The sequence below is a fragment of the Anser cygnoides genome, chromosome 13 (assembly GCF_040182565.1).
Source record: "Anser cygnoides isolate HZ-2024a breed goose chromosome 13, Taihu_goose_T2T_genome, whole genome shotgun sequence".
Taxonomy (NCBI): Eukaryota; Metazoa; Chordata; class Aves; order Anseriformes; family Anatidae; genus Anser; species Anser cygnoides.
Window position 1 is genome coordinate 14,257,373 of NC_089885.1, and position 20,772 is coordinate 14,278,144.

The 20,772-nt window shown below is 37.8% G+C and overlaps 1 protein-coding gene across 3 annotated transcripts in view; it reads right to left on the bottom strand.

The window, feature by feature from the left end:
* MAP7D3 (MAP7 domain containing 3) overlaps nucleotides 1-20,772 on the bottom strand; it is a 46,515-nt gene that overhangs the window by 4,331 nt on the left and 21,412 nt on the right. For 2 of the 3 annotated variants that reach the window (XM_067005380.1, XM_013183283.3), the window contains exons 7-18: nucleotides 17,113-17,214; nucleotides 14,532-14,630; nucleotides 14,021-14,119; nucleotides 12,809-12,934; nucleotides 10,570-10,715; nucleotides 10,082-10,212; nucleotides 9,281-9,528; nucleotides 4,344-4,479; nucleotides 3,097-3,277; nucleotides 1,804-1,908; nucleotides 1,481-1,534; nucleotides 548-641 (exon numbers count right to left, since the gene is read on the bottom strand). In XM_067005380.1, the coding sequence (XP_066861481.1) occupies nucleotides 548-641; nucleotides 1,481-1,534; nucleotides 1,804-1,908; nucleotides 3,097-3,277; nucleotides 4,344-4,479; nucleotides 9,281-9,528; nucleotides 10,082-10,212; nucleotides 10,570-10,715; nucleotides 12,809-12,934; nucleotides 14,021-14,119; nucleotides 14,532-14,630; nucleotides 17,113-17,214 (1,521 nt within the window). The remainder of the gene's footprint in view (nucleotides 1-547; nucleotides 642-1,480; nucleotides 1,535-1,803; nucleotides 1,909-3,096; nucleotides 3,278-4,343; nucleotides 4,480-9,280; nucleotides 9,529-10,081; nucleotides 10,213-10,569; nucleotides 10,716-12,808; nucleotides 12,935-14,020; nucleotides 14,120-14,531; nucleotides 14,631-17,112; nucleotides 17,215-20,772) is intronic. The other variant, XM_067005379.1, reaches the window with a different exon arrangement.

Genomic DNA, 20,772 nt, shown 5'->3' on the forward strand with positions numbered 1-20,772 from the left:
GAGCTTCAGTAACAGATTTGCTGTTCTAAATGAATAAAATACAAGTGTCAAAATGACCTTTCCTAGCCAAAATTTGATGCACTCTCCTGTAGAGAAATTTATCTAAAGACAAGCTGTAACAACATGATTGTTGTTTTTCACCTTCAAAATACATTTGTAAAAAGAAAACATGCTGCCTGCATTTCACACAGAAATCATTTTGCATTTAATCATTTTGCATATCTTTTAAGGATTATATTATTATATTAATATTATAATAATATTATAACATTATTACTAGATATAATTAATATATAATAAAATATTATATGAGCATATTATTATATATTAATTATACATAATACTATATTATTATTATATTTTATTATAAGGTTTATTCTATTATAACTGGCAACTATGTACTCTATTTAAGCAGAGATTCTGTGACATTTCTGGAATTTGTGTCTCAGTTCATCACAATGCTATAAATTGAGTGACATTTTAACACTGCTATAATATCACTGAGACGCTGGCAGCGACTTAGATCTGACTCATCAGATTTCTTTACCTGATTGACTGGTCTTCTCAAGTCCCAACTCTTCCTCCTCTTCAATATCCTCTCCCTCGATAACCTCGGAGGCAGACTTCCCTTCACTCTGCAACTGAATTCAGGAAGTGTTATTCACCATTGCTTGCTACCATCCAGCATTTCACAAATGGTTCGATCCTAGCTCTCATGCTACAGTCCAGAGGCTGACTGACAATCTGCATCCATGGCTGGGAAAGGAAGTCAACTAAGAGGGCTGTTGGAGTTAATTTTGAGTTTTCAGGTCACTCACCACAACGTGCTCTGCTGAGCTAGAGTCTGTAAAGAAACATGTGGGAGACCTGCTGCCCCCTCCTACCCATACACTATTCCTGAGTTTCCTTTCCCCTCACTTCTCCAAGGTGTGCACTAAGTATTTATTGGTTTTCAGCCATATGGAGATTTGAGTCTGCATATTGAATAGCCAGAAAAGGATGACTATTCCTCAATAAAATACTCATCATTTACCACAAACCTTAGGTCAGGGATCACTACACTAACAAAAATACATCCAGTTTACCACAGAAATCCAAAAGGGATTCCAAGATTTCCTTTAAGCAAACAGTTGAAGCCAGGAATGTAAGTTTTCTGGGAAAAAAAAGCCCAAGAAGAACAGGTAATGTTTAAAAAAAAAACTCATTACCAATCAGTGGGTTTTGGAATTGATCTGCAAGTGGTAATGCCAGATCACATTGTTTCTATATGCCTAGAACAAAAATGCATCAAAGACTTTCGGTCTGAACAAGCAATGCAGAAGAATGTATACCATGGAAAGCTACTGAACATTATTCTAGCGTGCCAGAACTTTTACCCTCATATGGAAGCCAGTTTGTTCAAAGGTAACAGAGGAACACAGGCTACAAGACAAGGCCTTCTCTGGGAAGGGTCATTCTACAGATCTAAGCAAACAAGTACCTTGGATTCGTTTTGATCCGATTTTCGCGTTCTTTTCATTATTTCTTCAATTCTCTGTTAAAATGGGGAAAATATTTACAATGACAGAGTTTTATGTTTCAGCATTCTGGTTTAAATGTTCATCATATAAATCATCATATATTTCATAAATTTACTGCTTTACTCACTGTTGTTAAAGCTCACAAACCAGAGCTAGCTTTAGAAAAACCTACTACTTCTATTTAAACGCACCTGAGACAGTCTGCCTGCTCAGTTTATTTTAATACTAACACTTCAACGACTACTTTAGGCTGAGAAACCTTTCTACTTTCAAAACAGCATACCTTTTTTCTTTCAAGCCTTTCCTGCATATTTTGCTGCATAATTCTCTCTCTTTCCAGCCGCTGTCTTTCAGCCTCTTCTTGAGCTTTTGCTTCAGCTTCTTCTCTCTGAAAACAAAGCAAGGCCAAAAAAAGAAAAAAAAAAAGAAAAAAAAAGAGCATCTAATGTACAACTCATTTCCAAGAGTTAAAAGCAGAGCCGTTAAAGAGATTCTGGTTTAAGATAGACAGGAATAGCAGACAATCGCTATTTAATAGTACCATGCATTGCAGCTAAATGCCAATGATACAGTTACTGAAACAAAATTTATATTACTATGACATTTAAAAACTGACTTGAAAAGAAAAATAGGTCACTTCTTTATTGCGATTACGCAAATGTTCTGGATGTTGTTTAGCTAGTCAGAGTTCAAATTATACTTCAGGATGAAGTTTTTCTAAGAAGGATAATTTATGAAGTAACAGGACAGCAACTGAATTCTGTATGTTGCAAGGTTAATTTAAAAATCTTGGCAGTCAGGTATAGTCTGCAAGATACTCTGTGCTGAGCATCGTCTGTTCCTTCTACACTGGAAAAGCTTTTCCACTAAGACTGGAAAGAAAATAAAAGCATATGACAATTACTTAAGTGTTAACTACACTTCAGCAAGCTTTTAAAGAAATGTTCAGACACATTTCAATGCTGTCCATAAGATACAACTCTTTAAACATAAATCACTTCATTGTAAAGCTGCTTTGATTAATCTCATTTAAAGAAAGTCCACTTTCTTCAAAACAGTTTCCTTCACTTAGAAAGATGCCTTTGGAAAGGTACACATATCTTAGCTGTGGAAGACTATCTAGCAACTGGAAAAGCAGACTTGGAAACACTACCAATCTTTCTTTTTGCTCATCTGGAATCAGAGGAGGCTGGATGACTTTCCAAACAGACCATTTTCTTATAATCCACAGCGGTACAGTGGCAAAGTGGTCTCAGTACAAATACTTTTGTGTGTGAAAAGTAACATCCCAGATGGCTAAAAAAAAATTTTTGAAAACTTCCAAAGTATCTGCCTCTGTCCCACACCTGAATTCATCAAATGTTGAAAGAAAACACATACAACTAGGGCAAGGAAGAACTGCAAGATATTCTTTAAACCAATCTCCTGTCACGGACAAGATGAACTCTGCTTTACATCATTCCTCACAGAGATTTGTCAAAACTGTTCTGTGAAAGAAAATGAAAGACAACCCCCTCAAAAACACACCAGCAGCTTTGTACAAGGAACACAGTTGGAAGCGTACAAATAAACAGACCTGGTGTTGAAGCTCTGCAAGTTTTTCCTGCTCTTCTTGTTCTCGACGGATTCTTTCCTCTTCAGCTTGTCTTTGCTGTTCTTCATAAGCCGCTCTCTTTTCTTCCTCCTGTTTGCGGAGCTCCTCTTCCCGTCGTGCTTTTTCTTCAACTGCTCTCTTGGCCATTTCTTCTTCTCTGATTCTAGTGTTTCCAAGATACAGATTACTGACTGGGCATTTCATTCTTTAAAAGTGTGCATGCATGTGAGACAGACTAGGAAAGCAAGAAAGTTTTAAGTTAGTCAGTCAAAGAATAATTGCATAATGATACTTTCTGGTGTGGAATTACAAATGCCACCATCCAGAGCAGTCAAAGGAAAAAGCAGAATAACTTCAAAGAAACTATCTATACATTTAAATGTTCTTTGCTGATTATGACAAGTCTAAAGCCACCTGTTCCAATAATGGAATGTTTGATTGAGAACTGGATTAAGAGACAACTATTTAATAAATACCACCTGCATCCAAAACATGAATGAAGCTCTCAATCACTGTCAAACAAATTTAGTCAGATTTTCTAAAACACTTTTTCTTCTATAGTCCTAGTTCCAGAGATATACTAGGTGTTTCACTGCCAGATCACGCAGATGTACACATCAGATCTAATCCAATAAGGGCATGATGTATTTCTGATCTGTAGCAGACTGTTAAAGTTCATGACAGCTTTATACCCATGAGCAGAAAACAGACAAAATCTGATATTCCATAGTGTTCAGAGAAGCTCAGACAGGACCTTACTCAGACTTTACTCCATGACCTGGAGTAAAGATAGTCAGCACAAAATTGTTATCGTTAACAACTTCTTTGTGATGAACCAAATGTATACTGATTTATTGCTTTGAATTATTTGGCTACATTTCTTATCCAGATTTAGGATCACTAAAATGAGATCTAATGTACTCACTTCCTGAGTTCATCAAAGGAAAGTTTCATACAGAGAGGCTGATTATTTCAAGACAACAAAACAAATACAAATGGCATAAAAAACACATTCTAGATTTGAAGTAAAAGCAGTACTGGTGACTATTAGGAAAAGGAAGCAGTGATTTGCACTGTGACTATGCATTACATATATACTGAGGTATAGATTAAGGATATACACAGCAATTTGTCCTACCTCAAATTTAATGCTTAGGAAAACGTACAACTGAAGTGTCCATTTCAACCACACCCACCAAAGAAAACATTTCCTTCTCCTGAACTGTTACCTTTCCTCTTCCTCTCTCTGAATTCTTTCTTGGTCTTCACGCTCTCTTTGCTCTCGTGCCAGACGTCGTTTCTCTGCCAAGATTTTAGCAGCTTCTTCAGCTGTGGTGGTCCCTGCTACTGTTTTGCTACCTGATTCTGCAAAGTTTGAAAGAAATTACTGTTAAAAAGACCTAGCAACTTAAAATTAAGAAAGACATTATAACTGATTTTTTTTTTGGCCAACCAACCCACTAACTTTTAGATCAGCACTCATCACTCAGTAAGTATACTCTGTGTATAGAGGCCCACAAGAGCCAAAGGGCAGTCCTAAAGAGAAGGCAGCAGCGCACCAATATCTCACTAACACTGAGAAAACAAATCATTTCAACTACAGCGTTCCAGCCGTATTTCAGACAATACAGTTTAATGGTATTCTCCAATTACCATGGAACTTAAAAACATATTTCTAAAAAAGATGTTTTCATTCTAATACAATTAGAAACACTTAAAACTGAAGAAATACTGCTTCAGGAAATACATTTAACTTCCTTCTAATAAAACTGAATGCACATCTGTGATTATAAAAGGGAAATATGAAACAAGAGAAATTTAAAAATGAATAACATTAATGCCTTTATATTTATAGGGTATCTTTGGATGCAAATAATCACCCATTTAATCTGGCGCTGAAAGCACATAGTAATGACTTCAGCAATATCATATTTTAGCAACAAATCCTTCTCCAGTTTACATAGAGATCAAAACAGCTCCAACCACCAGGTTAGTAGGTATTTATATAGCTCTGCAGTTTTTGTTTGTTCACCCTGCCTGGTGTTATGATGTCTGAACCTCAGAGATACTATTATAAATTAACATTAAAAAAAATAATCCCTTGCCACCCAGTTGCTCTCAATATATATTGAAAGAACTACGATTTTTATCAGTTATTCCCACTCTCTAAAAATAATACTGTTCTACCATAACTAGAGGTCATCTGAATATTCACTCTTGGTGTCAGTAGAGCAACAGAACCGTAACATTGGTCAGGATGTGTCTTTCTTCTTTTTAATATCTCACAAATTAGCACATAGATGTCTGCTTAAGTTTTAGAAAGCCTTCAAGCCAAGTGAATTTTAACGAACACTGACATCAGGGTTTTATCCATTATTTTGCTTCCAACCTAAAGACAAATCATTCAAAACACAATGCCATCATTAGGCACTTTAATACCTGAAAATCTGTTTAAATCCTGTGGACACGTAATCACTACCTGCAGCTATAGGGCATAATTCACTGAGTACACTCTTAATTGCTGAATCATAGTAGTGCTTTGTGCATAAAAATTGTTCTTGCAGTCCCAGGAAAAGGATTACAGCACTGACAGAGGGCAGTCACAGAAGAGTTTTCTGATAGTTAGGTTTACCCAATACTGAAACTGAAGCACCTCCCCAGAATGCACATTGCATCTTATCTGGGCAAAAATACAGTTATATCGGTACAAACAAGAATCCAACCACGATGCTTCTAAATCTAAGCTCAGCCAAAAGGGAACCTCCTCCACCTCCTCCTCAAGAACGAAAGATTGGCTCCTTGCAGTTGTGAGAACTATTAGCAGAATCCGCCTACTCAAGACTTGCATGAACTAAGTGTTCTTCTTTCTATATTCTGCAAATTTTTCATTTAAAGGGGGGGGTTCATTTAGTGTTGCCAGCATACAACCCTAAAGAAAATCAAAATGCCTCTCTTCTTCTCTACCACTCAAGTGTCTTGCCAGTTTAAACTAGACATTTTTTACATCAAAGGCCATCTTCCATTATGCACTTGCAACCAGCACAGCAGCCCTATTTCGACGCTACAGGAATCTCAATGATATCAAAATTGGTTGACATTTACTGTCAGATTTAACTCTTTCCCCCATCAAACCTGAACATAAAACAGATAAATTAATTCTCAGCAGGAAGCCTAACGGCTTTAGGCTTTTCAGGTATAGGTTTTAGGATTATAACATGGTAATAATAGCTTGAAATACTATGAATACCTGGTATCAAAAATGACAGAATTAGTCAAAAAAATATTCAGAATACCACAGATACGGAAAGAACAGGGTGGGGGGGAGCATAAAAACAAAGTGTAGGAGACCTCAAGTCTATGAAAGATCTTTCTATTGCATTTTTACTACTGAAACTTTACTGACACTTTCCATATGGTTACTTCAATAGTGCTTTCAGGCCCATGTGCCCTTTGTAGTCTGTTTCCATAGGGCTGGACATGGGACTTCCCAACACGATGGCTAACATGCCTTAAGAATATTATTCCAGAGTTTTATACTCAGCTCCTCAGCTCCATTTTCATTGTACTCCCAACTATCATTATTGGTAAGAACTGTCTTTTTCTCAAAGGACATTTTCATGATAGAAAGGTGAAGAGGGAAACAGGTAAGAGAGATGTCTCAGAACATTTGTAAAATGCATCTAAAGGACTAATAGCTGATCTGTCGGTCTTACTTAGTTCTAGCCTGTGGTTTAAGAGCAAAGAGGTGCTTTTAAGATTCTTGCAGCCATTAGGAATACGGACTGCTCTAAGTAGTTCCTCTCCAGCAGTATTATCCTGCCAGCTGAGTAGAAAGGACACAGGAAATCTTTAACTTAAGAAGAGGTGGAAGTTGAATCTCCTCCTCTTCTCCCATTAATCAGGATTTTCTTTTTAATTTTTTTTAACAAGGTGGAAAGAATACTACACAGATCTACTCTGTGAGGAGAAACTGGTGTCAGTTCATTACCGGACTGTTATTTTCTAGCCTGACAGCAAGAGCACAGATGTGTTTGTGCTGTACTATTAGTTGGAGACACGGAGGATTCCAGATCATTTCAAGGCAAGTCATGTATTCACAGTTAATCTAGGAATCACATCGCAAAGCCTTCACTACTTAGATAGAAAAGAAGCGAGGCTCCATGATAGTTTATTACCTATCATCACGCATAAGGTGAGAGCTCATGAAGGAGCACTTATGCTTAAAGTTGAAACAAGCCTTTTAACTCTCAGAGAAGCTGCGAAAGGCTGCTGCCAGAAATGACAACTGCTCCGAGTCACTGAAAAATAAAAAAGTGTTTTACTGCAGAACAGTGTATTTTAGTATGAAGACACAAAGAGCAAGACAAAGACTTGATTGCCGTCTGTCAGCAACAGGCAATCAAGCTTAGTTTGAGGGCGAAGAGATGGTATGAAGACAGAAGTACACAAAGCTGAAATTAGGTTGAACCTACAAGACCTGGAGACTGATTTGCTGTATGCCATTGGTGTGCTTTGATTTCAGAAGCTGCCTGGAATATGGTATTGCCCCAACCCACAAGGTAAACTGTCTACACAGATGTCCATTATTAGTTCCTTTTCTTCATTATCTATTGCACACACTGTGACAAGTGAAAGCAACTTTTTTTTTTTATAAGAGCAAAGATTTTGCCTCTCTCAGCAATATTGCATTGTACCGAAACATTGAAAAAGATAAACCAAATCATATCTAGGTTCAAGAACATGGCCACAATTTCCTCATATGTGCCAAAGATGAAGAGCTTCACCCAGCCCCATTACGAACCACTACAAAGATGGCTAGCTTGGAGATTAGCAATAAAATAAAATGGAAACAGATAAACTGGGCTAATACAGCTCCAGAAGTCAGTGCAGACAGGAGACAGGTGGAGCATCCAAGGAACAAGGACAGGTGTTCTTGTTCCAGAACAACTGGAAGATACAGGAATAGGACATGTTACAGAGGTTTCAACCAACTGCTGACAATTGATTATGCCCTCTCTGAGGCATGCAAGACATTTATCACAGTGTGCATCGAGAGATGGACATTCTGACTGCAAAGATGGATGACGTGACACTGAAGATGCATATGCAACTCATAGTAACATTGACATTTGACTACAATATCTGAGCTTCCTTCTACAGGAACATATGCTCAAAGAACCATACCATAAATGAGTTCTTCAGGTGACTAATAGTATTTCACATCCGACATCAAGTAGTGTCAGGAAGTGTCTCAAAAATCACAGATAACTGTAGCAGCTGAGGAATGCACAACAGGAACTGTACATGCAGTAACGTGCAGCAAGCATATGTTCCCACTTACCTTATTTCTGAAGGATTTTCACCCTCAGTACTGCCCACTGGCTGTAGTTTAAACTCCAGAGATCCCACCTTTTCCTCTTAAGTCTCCCCTAAGTCCTTCTCCACAGAGTAACGCCTGCAAGACCTCATCAGAAGGCTCTCCCAGACTCTGTTCTGGAGATGGCACATGGTGTTCTTCCAGTAAGAGGGACAGAGGCTGTGCTTACTTGGCACAATGAAAAGGACTAGGAGACTAATTGTTTATCCAGTATACGCCTCTCCTTAATCTACCACAGTAATTTCTCAGCGTGATACATTCACTGACCACTTTTTCCCTGAGGCAGCATGTTCACTGGAATCCACACTGAGGCAGCTTTGTGAGAACTGGCTCTCAGACAGAGATGTACCAATAGTTGATTTCTTCCCACAAGCAAGTTTCTACACAAGCAATTAGAAGAACTATTGAATGGATTGAAAGACCTTTGTATAGTTTAAATATTGACTTTGCAAGCCTCAAGCTAACAGATCTCTCAACTATTATACCTGAAGTCCAGAAGGCGAACAGGATTTCTATTTTTCTTAACGTTATACTATAAGCAGTAATATTGAAAGCTCCTGACTTAAGTCTTCAATCACCAAGTTGAATAAACCGACTATTGCACTAAAATCCACTACCACATAAAACTACTATATAAGTAATCATGTAATCACTATATAAGTAATCACAGCTTCCACCTTATAGCATCCTTATCTCCAGTGGTCTGTCTCCTGAATGAATTATTTCATCAGTTTTAATATATGCTGGAGATGTCTTCAATAAGAGTCTCAGTCATGGAGATGCACTCACCTTCTTTGGTCTTTGTGCTAGCTGCTACTGCATCCCTGTCCAAGGCTGGTGAAGCACCTTGCTCTTGTCCCATTCCTTCTGTGCTCTTTTCCTTTGGTTTGCTCTCTGCTTCACTTTTCTTTTTGGTAATGTTTATAACACCTGGTGTGAGAGGTGGACGTTGGATGGGTGCTGGTTTAGAGACCGGAGTAGGAGATGGTGGCCTTTGTTTTGATATACTAGGTGAAGGTGGGCGAGTCTTCTGTCTGCTGAAGTAAAGAATATTTTTCAGGGATAACAGCAAAAACCTCAAATACGCAACAGAGGACAGTGGTCTAGTTTGTATTATGTACCTTGCTTTTAAAAATAAATACATACACAAATACTGTTGCCTTCCTCATAAACCTTAAACAGAGGATTCTGAAATACCCTGGGCACCTGGGCTAACATCCAAACAGGTCTTTTAGACCAGTTCTGCTTTTACTCCATGTCAAGGATAAACCTTGTGATTCCAGTCTAAGGAATTCCTACCGTAATACAGGTATACTGACTTATTCAGAAGCTCGCACACTTCCTATTGGTTTCAGTGCAAAGATCGTACAAAAAAACAGGAGTATTTTGTCTGCACAAAGGAGACAAAGGCTTAAGTAAGTGCTGCATTCCTCAGTGTGCAAAAAAAGAGAAATCAGACCACAAGCGAAATCCTTGTGTATATCAACACGGTGTAGCATAGGTCATCTGAATTCTAACAGCACAGCTTTCTTTGAGACAGGAAGCAGCCTTCATTTTGTTCTGAATAAGCTATTTAACCAGGACACATACCTAACTGTAGAAGGTGATGGAGGACGCTTCACCAAATTAGCAGGAGAAGGGGATCTTCTACGGGCAGACACAGATGGTGAGGGAGGGCGTCTTAACCCAGAACCTGGGGATGGTTTTTCCATCTCTGATTTCTAAGAAGATATGTAAGAATCAAATAATGCTCACTCTAGGATACATTAAAGACAGGGTAGCTGCTACCACAACAAACATACAACTCCTCAAAAACATGTACTTTACATTTCCTTTATGTTCCAAAATACAGACCCAGTCAGTACGTTACCTAAATGAAACTTTAGGAACCATAAGAAGAAAACAGCTTGCCATTAAAATACCAGAGAGACCAAGGACCATAAAATTCCAACTCAATTTCAATACTATGTTTTTGAAGGACACACTATCAGACATCTCAATAACAAAGCAGACAAATCCTGAGCTGTTCCAAACCCCCGGATTAATACAAACCTAATTCCTGTGGATTTTCAACAAACCTGGGTTGAATCTGGTGAACTTGCATCAGATGAAGGTACAGAGGGCTTCAATCTGTCGATGCTACGACTGCGCACGGGCACTTTAGGAGTTGGGACTGGGGAACTGATGGAACTGGCTGAAGCTGAACGAGGACAGAGGTGAGATTCTATAAAAGTTAGGAATTTGACAAGACAAAACAAGAACCAAGTGCACAGCATAAGAATAGGAGAAAAGAGGAAAAAAGAGAGAAAGAAAGATTGTGTGTGTTAGAAACCATACAGAGAAACATCACAGGAAGTGCACATTGCAATGGGTCATGGACACAGACACCACCACCACACGATTAGTACTTTGGAAGCAACAGCACTAAGAATAAAACCATTCTGAAAGCAGAGTCTGAAGTAGATAAAAATAAAATGCTTTTCCAAACATTGCCTAAATTTGCAATACACCAGTATTACTTTCATTTCAGTCAAGATGCATCTCATCACTAATACTTCAGAACAGTTTTAATGGCTTAGCATGATTCTTTACAAGTTCTTCATTCAAATTTTAAGTACATTCCCCCCATACTCATGGAGGAAAACTTCCTTCTTTTCACAACGTACTTACAAGGCAGCATTACCTTAGGAATCTGAGAATTACTTCACAAACTTTTCTTGTGAAATAAGCATTTATGCAACAGTATTTTATTCTGCTTTGCCTCTCTGACCCCTTTATTACTATATATGTGCACCCTTTATCCACGTTAACAAATCAAATTTAAGTGGCGTAAAATAAACATATAAGAGAGAAGAGTCAACTGTTAAACTAAAATAGCTTTTCTATCTTAGGTGTCAATCTCTTCACAAATAATACAATATTGAAAAAAATTATATCTTCTAATTACTTCTTTTACTAAAATAATCATAGATGGACAAGCATACATATATGTAAAAATCTACTTCTGAAATTAGACAAGTGATTTTTCTAGAGTATGAACAAATTGTGACAGATGCCAGCACTTAATTTTGTAACTTTATGGAAAATACATTTTATTTTTATATTTGCAGCATTTGTGGAAGGAGAACTGCATTCTGTTTGTGCTTAGTTTGTGCTAAAGCACAGGTAGGTTTCTACCAAAAAGAAGAAAGTACTTCTAAGTAAACTGATAAGAATGTAAAAGTTATCTTTAATTCAGCAATAGTGAATAAGTCACATGCTGTCAGTAATGATGAAAAAGATGGTATTTCCCCACATGACATGATCTGAAATATGCATGGTAAAATAAAAGTGGCACATAGATAGCTGCGCAAAAACATGACCACTGACTATGAACCAAAAACCTGATTATTACACAAGGGGAGCAGTGCAGAAATGTTGCCGTTAACAAGGACCAAGTTAAGTGGCATAAGATTAAAAAAAAAAAAAGATGGAAGAATATACTAAAGAAATGAGCAAAACTGGGAATGCAAGTTATAAGGTAAGAGAGGAGAAAGGACTCCACATTGGTTCCATACAAATATTTACCGGGGCATACTTAACACCAGTAACAATTGTAAGATGTGGAATGCAGCTCGGCCTTCCTTGCAACAGAACATGATGTAGAGATTCTTTTGCTAGTACTAAGCTGAGCCACTGTGTGAGCTAACCAGCTCAGTCTGGAGCAGTGTAAAATTACTTGGGCCAGACAGAGTTTCTCCACTATGTTCTCTTTCTGCTATGCCACTACTCCTAGTCATCCCGAGTAGAGCCAGCTCAGGGCTCCTGCACTTACGTTAAGACAACCCCTTTGCCATGTCTGTACAAGAGTTTCTCCCCCTAAAGAAATTTAGGCCTTGAACTTCTTTCAGCCTCCTTTGAAATGATATATATATTTATTCTTCCCTTTTGTTAGTTTCCTAGCACTGCTCTCTGACTAGTATTTCTCAGATTCATTTGAGTATACACCCAAATGCAGATCTCCAAGTCAGTTAAAAAAAACAAAAAAGGAAAAAAACAAAACAAATATCAGAATTGTGGTTCTCCACAAACCAAGTAAACTGGCACTGTTTAAGTTTTAAAAGCCAGTGTTTTCCTCTGGTTTTACTAAATAAACATGGAACATAGCATATGAATCGGTTGTCACTGACCAAAGAAAATATTGGATAAATAATATTATACATAAGCATACATTAACTGTCTGATTCAGACTGAAACACAGCAGTTAGCAACTATCATGTTAAGCTCTTGCTTGAAGAATGACTGCAAAAAACTTTCACTTTGCTGCCCTCCTGTTACCTGAGGGATCTTGTCCATCAGCCGATAAGGTAGCAGCACTTTTACTCCTAGCTAAGGATGCCTGTGTAGGGGCGAGGAGGCGACTGATAACGCTACTGTCCAGAGGACTGACCTGGGAGCGGCGAGCTAAATGATGGGAACAAATCAAAAAGGATCCAACATGAAATCATATAATGAAAAAGACAAGCAGTACAAAGCAAAGGAGGTTTGTGAGCATTGTTGCAAATCATAGCAGTTTTAGAAGAAAAACACTGAAGTCATGGAGAGAGAAATCCAAACTAATAGCACAGAAAGAATAAACACTGCAATCTCTTATGCTGCACTTGTCCTCGGCTTGCTTAATACCAATCCATTTAATACATAGAGACAGATGCATACAACAGGGATGAATGCTGAAGTCAGTCAAAATATGAAAAGTTTTTGACCCAGCTCTTCAGAGCTATACACTCTAGATTGCAAGAGAGGTTATTCTGACATAAACAGAAGGCTTTCAAGCCAAAGTGAATGGTTATCATCAGGCGTCATTTGCACAGACAAATGGACAGCACTCATCATTCTCTCAAACAGGAAAGATTCTGAAAAAGAATAATGTTTTTTCCCACTGTTGGCAACAGCTGCTAAAAAGGAAAGTTTCAGAATTGTTAAAGGGAAAAAAAAGAGTTAGAAAAGTTGCTAGTCTTCTGCTTTAGAAAGAGCCCCTAGAAAAAAGAGATATTTGTAACCTAGTGGGGAATACACAGAACGAAGGAGACTGAAGTGAAAGCAGGTTTCCCCCATCATTCGCATGCAGAAAGTTTAGACCAGCAGCGGGACCAGAGAAGTTGCTATTAAACTGAATAGTGAAAGAGAGCTTAGAAAGCAAAAGTAACATTACACTAAGAAGTGAAAACGTCACTAACATTTTTACTTTATCTTACGCTTAATCCTACCAGCTTTCAAATACACCTCTCTCTCTCCTTAGCAGACTTTCTGCAATCTACTCAGAGCACAATCTAACAAAGTCAAATCCTTCTTACAGCATTTTTTTTTCTGCCCCAAGTTAGAAATTCAATCTTTACTATTTACAATTTTATCTTTACCACTGGATAACTAAAAAGCCCTTAAAAAGTCCTAAAGATTTAACAACCAAAGGAAACTAGTGAAAAGTAAGCCTATCCAAACTTCACTGTGAATGTTTTTTAAACGAAATATTCAGCTTTATGAAACAACCACCTGTTTTTTCTTCCTTTTTCACTTTTTCTAGTTCAGGAGAGGAATGGGGTTTACTACTCATTCTATTCAAAGATGTGCTCCTCTTCTTTTCTGTTCCTCCTGGAGACCAAGCGTAAGGAAGATTATTTTTAACATAGTATTTACATATATATGATTTTCTAAATTGTCATTCTCATGCTTTGCTTTTGCCAAGAAATCAGCTAAAAACACTGATCTATCATTATGAACCAGTAGTTTCTTGTAAGTGAAATGGTTTGGCTAGCATTTGTCTATTCTGCCCCCCGCCTCCCCCCACACTTTTCAGAGGAGTAAGTCTGGTTTATAGGAAATCACCTAATATCTGGCACTGGAACGTGCATAACAATATTTATGCCACAGTGCACAGACCACATCTACAGCACTGAACGCATGAGTAAAAGCCCAGACAATGAAACTGGGACATGGTTTAAAGTCAATATCAAATACCCCGTCTACCGTCTCCCAGTTCTCAAAATGAACTTGTTTCTAGCACCTTTCTGTTCCACCTGTGAACCTTTGAGTGCTGACTGCTGAGAATGCAGAGGAACTTTGTTATTCAGCCTGTTTAATGAGGCACTTCGCTTTGTGGTACCTGGAAGTGAAAGCGCATGGATTAATTTTGTTGAAAAGCCTAAACGGTCCCCTCCAACACCAGCCCCACTTCCCTAATATACAGAATTGCAATTAAGTCACTTCCTAGTACAGATCCTTCAGAAGCAGGAAAATTGGAACAGGGAAGAATCAGTCCATATATGCATATCTTAAACTCCTGTACATTGCTTATCACAGAGACATGATGCCAATCTTAACAGACCTCGTTTGAGCTACTCAGATCATCTTTGCAGGCCTTTCTGAATAAATAATTTTAAAAGGCCTCTGCTCACATTATCAATGAGTAAGAGACAGAAACAAAGTGTACACAGCTTAACACAGCTGAAGAAATACTCCACTGATCCAGGAACAAGCTCCTTTCCCTCATTTATGCATTCTGCTCCTCCACCTTCCCAGACACATACACACGGCAGAAGCAATTTGGTCAATTTTGTGACCATATTTTCCTCTGTGATTTGAATTTAGTCATCATTCACCAAACAGGCATTTCTTCTTGAGCACCAGACCAGGAGCACAGAATTGTTCTAACTTGCTGTGGTGATCTAAATCTGTCAGTAAGTCACCCTTTACATCCAGCTAATCCAAGAGGTCACAAGTCCTACCCAAATTTCTTCCATTTCAAACCACCTGAGATTTTTTTCTCCAATGCATACAAAGATTCACAAAGGATTTCACAGTAGACAGTAAGCTTGGAAGCAATCCCAATTAGCTGATAATTACTGACTTCCTTTGTTAGGTGCTTAATTTCTACTCTACAGCCCTGTTTCTGACTCATACCCGGGCTGAACCCTGCAGGCACATTATACATAAATATCATTTCAGATCACAAGCAGTCTCCAGTGACTCAGAGAGACTGCCCCTGCAGCTATGCCAGTATGGATATATTCACCAATTCCCCTACCAGGCAAACAGTGCATGAATACAAGTTTTTCTGCTGCATCACCTTCCAACCTGAACCAGCAAACATACTGTTAGCCATGTCCATGTTAGAGATTTTTCTAGCACAGCTCCTTTGATCAAATGTTGTAAGACTGACAGAACACTTCAGTGTAGACCTAACTGAACGTGATTTCGTATTAAACAGCTCTTGGCTTATTAATACTTTTCATTACCTTGGGAAGAAACATTTCGGTTACAGGCAGGCTCCTATGAAACACAGAAGAGATTCCCACAAGGAAGTCTCATGCTAAAACAAGCTGATATGTGCTAATACAAATCTTTACTTTCCTAAACAACAAGTAGATTAGTACAATTCTTTTTTTTTTTTTAATTAAATAATTATTTTCTTTTTAATTGGAGAATGCAGATCATTAGGATTTACAGAATGACCTTGATGTTACGTTCTGGAAGGTCTGTTTCACATTTCCTCGCTACAGGGAGTGTACACATATTGGGATGGGGCAGAAGGGAGGAGGAAGAGAGAAGACTGAAACGTTTAAGCTTGTCAGAATGAAAAAAACAGAGATCTATCCCATCCCTCTAGATCTCTGTTAAAACTAGCCAAGTGATGCACATTTTAAATGCGACACACTGCAGCCAGGAACTTCATGGAACCTACATTTTAAATCAAAAATGAGATCGGAAGCCACAGAAATTATAGAGGATCTCAAGAGCACAAATGCTCTCAGAAACCCTTTAAAAATAAAATTAAAGGAATTAGCTGTCTTGCAGTCCACTTCTATTCCTTGACAATCGTTAACACGGTAAGATAGACTTCAGAATGCTTGGAAGCAGTGGTGTGCACTAACAGTTTGAGAAATGCATAATTTGTGTATCAGTATCAAACTTACACGTCTTTATTGGGCTAGAAAATGGCAGAGCTGCAGTCTATGGCTACAATCATACTAGAACCCCAGGTCAAAACAAAACAACCTCCTCCCATCCAAAAAACTCCCAGAAGTGTCAAGAGTTTTTTACGCATTCTCTTCTATATGGTTAAGGCAGAATTCTAAGATTAAAAAGAAAGTGTGTCTATAGAGTACAGGACCTGCACAAAAGAAAGATGCAAAAACTAAGCTGATTTTTTCCTCCCCACAGACAGACAAATGACTAAAGCTGTCTAACAAAATTTAAACTTTACTTTTGTACTATTTTTAGTTTGCTGAAATTTTAGGATGTGATTTAACGCATGCAACCCCCTAAAGATGATGGGAAATGATTTATGAATCAATCATTCACCAAGATTTGACTTTAGTAAAATGATTACAGAAATAAAAATAATAATAATAAAAAAGACAGTAATCTTTACCGTTACTCTTCTCCTCTAATAGAGATCACATCAACTGGGTCAAAGCCCTGAACAGTCAAGCTGGATTAACAAATTGCATGAAATGCATTTGAGATCAAAATATGAAGTGAATTACACATCAAGGGAGGAAGAGGAGTATCATTTGTCCTCATGTCTCCTCCCCAAATAACAGTTAAGCAGTATACCTGCTACCAGCAGGAACACAAACACTTACTTCGATCAGAAGCATTTAAAAGTGCTGCAGATGATGATAAACGTTTATTCATGACAGCTTCCGTTTGTTTGAGGTTTGCAGTGGAGGTGGACCGCTTGCTGGCTGTGTAAAGAAGTGGTTACTTTAGAATTCATCTTCACACCTGCAGAGGAACCTTTCACATTTTCCTTGGAGACAACTTTGGAAGTATTACATCCTGAAAGCTATCTCAAGTTTTGTTTAATGAGAAACAAAAGTGTTATTTTTGTTGTTGATGTTTGTTTGTTTTCCTTTGATTGTACTTGATACAATTAACACCAGTTGTAACATGCAGAGGAAAGGCATTCAGTTTTAGTACAATAAAGCATAGATTTTAAGCATGTGTATGCAAACAAGTTATTTTTAAACTCTCTGCTCCTAACACAAAGACAAAGGCTACTGAGGTTGTGTGTTGTTACTATATTGGCAAGACAGAGAAAGTAACAAAAAAACGGAATAACTGTAATTTCCTTCTTTGTAACTTCCACTCAGGTATGTCAGAATAGTTATTCATTCACTAGTTAAGAAAAGCAAAACAAAATAAATGCTTTTGGAAGTATAAAACCAAGTCCCAAAGGAAGTCAAGAAAGCATTCTTATTTCTGATTATTTCTGAAGGGCTCCTTTATTTTAGAAATTTCCTATTTCTTTTTTCTAAAAGCTATTCCTTAAGTTCATGTTTCCAACCAGCTTTCCAACTCTTCTGAAACAACTACACCCTGAGACATTAATTAATTCTTCTATATGAGTATACAAACACACATACACACACACAAAATCACAAACTCACACGGCAAAATTTTAAGTTTACCACAAGCCAGACAAAGACCTGCTTTTTAATGTCAAATAATGATCTTTCAGGATGAACACTACTCCAGAGCATGAAAGCCTTGAAAAAGCATGGATCTATTGCTATGGAAACTCAGTAAGTAGAAGATGATAATTCATGCAAAGCGTTATGGACTAGCATAATAAACACGAAAAGTTCTGTACATCTAACACAAATAATTGATTGTGCTGGTATATTGGACTGCAAAGATGATTAATGCGAACTCATCAGTGCATACGAAACGCCAAAGGAAAAAGCGGCACTACTCACCACAGGGGGCAGCTTCTTTTCCCTTTGGCTAGTGTGCTACAGCAGCTCCTTACAGCAAGAGCCGGGGCACAAGCACTCCTACGGACAGCCCTACCTCTACTTTTGATCCATGTATCCAACCCAGACTTCCTGAAACACCATGAGCTAAGGGTCTCCCTCTCAAAGCAACAAATGCGAATCCATGTGAAGTGAAAAACACCTTTTGAAGCTGAATCTAAAGAAATGGAAAGCTCTTGTCACAGTGAATTAAAAGGCAAGTCCCCATGGGGTAAGAGAAAAGGGAGTTTAGTCAATCTAGTTAAGAAACAAAATCTGAGCTTAGATGATACTTTCCTAACGTAACAAAAATGGTATTTTGTGAATGAAGCCTGAGTACTCTGATAACTAAAACAGCCTTTCAAGGTTTCGTATACAAAAACCAGAAACTTGTAATTTTTGTATTTGGGTCTTTCCAAAGGGTAACACTCCCCTCTAGTGGCTGCTTTGAAAAACAACAAACAAACAGCAACCAAAAAACACTCGGCTCCTGCCTGAATTTAAGCACACGCGAGTCAAATGCCTAACATCGTGGAGATACTTTATATAAATAATTTCTCTTTGTTCAAATTAAGACTTCAGCACCTACCAGAATTATGAGCTTTAGTCAATCACCTACCGAGACCCAGAGGGCTGAAAACTAAATCTTGCCTTGAGAAAAATTACACTATGCAAAATACTTCTTTTTCAGCAAGTTTTCAGGTTCTGAAGGTGAACTGTGCTGTTTAGTACAGACAAGTGATGAAACTGCTGCTAGAAGACTCAAAAGAAAAATGTACAGTCTATACGTGACTGTTCAGATAAAAAACACAATTGACACGTTGACTGAAAAAAATCAAATTGGTAAAGCATAGTCATACAGATATTTGAAGTTTCCTTTTTCCAGAAAAGTTTACTTTGCACTAATTGCCTAAAATTGTTAGAACTCAATGCTTTTTTGATCAATACATTTGAAAATATATGATCAGAGGGCCTCATATTTTTCCCTACCTCAAGCACAAGATTGCTTCTGAAAATCCCAAAGCTTTGGACAGTTCGCTATTAAAAAAAACAACTTTAGAAGACAGACATGATTTTCTCAAGTAAGTTAGTCTGGTAACATAGGTAAATATTTCTGTACTTTGATGGGAAAGTTAAATTATTTGCAACAAGGGACTTGAACTGGAAAAACCATATAGCATAATTCACGTGGTACCAAACATCTGGTTTTTAACGGTATGGAAAAACAAATTAGCAACAAAGCCAAAGAAAGAACATGATTGCCATGCATCAAGGTTAGCAATGGGGAAAGGAGCTATGGAACATGGTATCTTACAAATATCCCTGAGAGAACAGCTCTCAACCCCGGCTTCCAACCAAGTTTCACTGAGAGACAGAGGGTGCTGGAGCACTGCCTATCTGGGGTCGCATAAAATTAGGCTAAACAAAATAAAATTATCTGTTTTGTAGCTCCTCCTGAGTTTCTACAAGGACAGGGAATCTATTTAGAAAGGGAAAAATCTTGCAACCCAATTTCTATTCTAATAGCACAAGTCTCCACTTCAAGTGCACCTGAATGTCTAGTTTTGCTTAGCAGCCATCACTAAACCTCCCTCATTTATAAGGGCTCTGTTGTCAGGGATGCTTTATTACACAGCCTTGCCATTTTTCTTGGTAGACCCACACCCTGCATGTTTCATCGTAGCACTGACAGCAATGTCATTAATGCAATATTAGACTCTAGGGCTTTCATCAATTTTTAAATTTCAGACCATCAGCGGGGTATTTGGTGCAGCCTCAATGAATCACATTCTGTACATAATAGAGAACGCCTGATGGCTGGTGAAATGTTCAGTTACATGGGGTTTACTTTCAAGAGCGTGCTATCTCCATCACCCACAAACAGTGCTTTACCAGTCAACATTCCTAAATATTACCACCGGCATAGCTGGTTCATGGAAGGACATGACTGATTTCTTATTTTTTTTGCACAGCAACACAAAATACAAGAAAGACTAGCATATAAAATAAATAAAGAATATTTGAAATCTGCCCCACAGTGTTTTTCATTTCGAGAAATGGAGATGGAGACTTTAATCCCAAATCTGCCACAGAAATTGATGATGGAAAAATACCCTATAGAAATTTGCTTTAGACATGCTGTCAGAGCAGGTGCGTTACTCAGCCACAATGATGTAATGCAGCAGAGCTCATTCCAAACTCTAAAAGTAATTGTTTTCTTTCCAGCAATTATATAAATATAATGTGAAAGGGATCAAATAAAGATTATTTTCTTCGAAAGCTGGCTGGATTTATGCATCCTATATGTTTTCTGTAGATTTTTTAACAACAATTAAGCAATGAGCTCCAGAAAGTTAAGAAGCCAGGGACAATCCTGAAATGGGAATAAATATGAAAAGAATTAATCCAATCATGATTTCGTATTGTCCAGCCCAGGCAAGACAGCTGTATGTTTGAAATCTCAATCTAAAGACTAACAGAAATTTAAAAAAGTGTGCATAAAAGTGC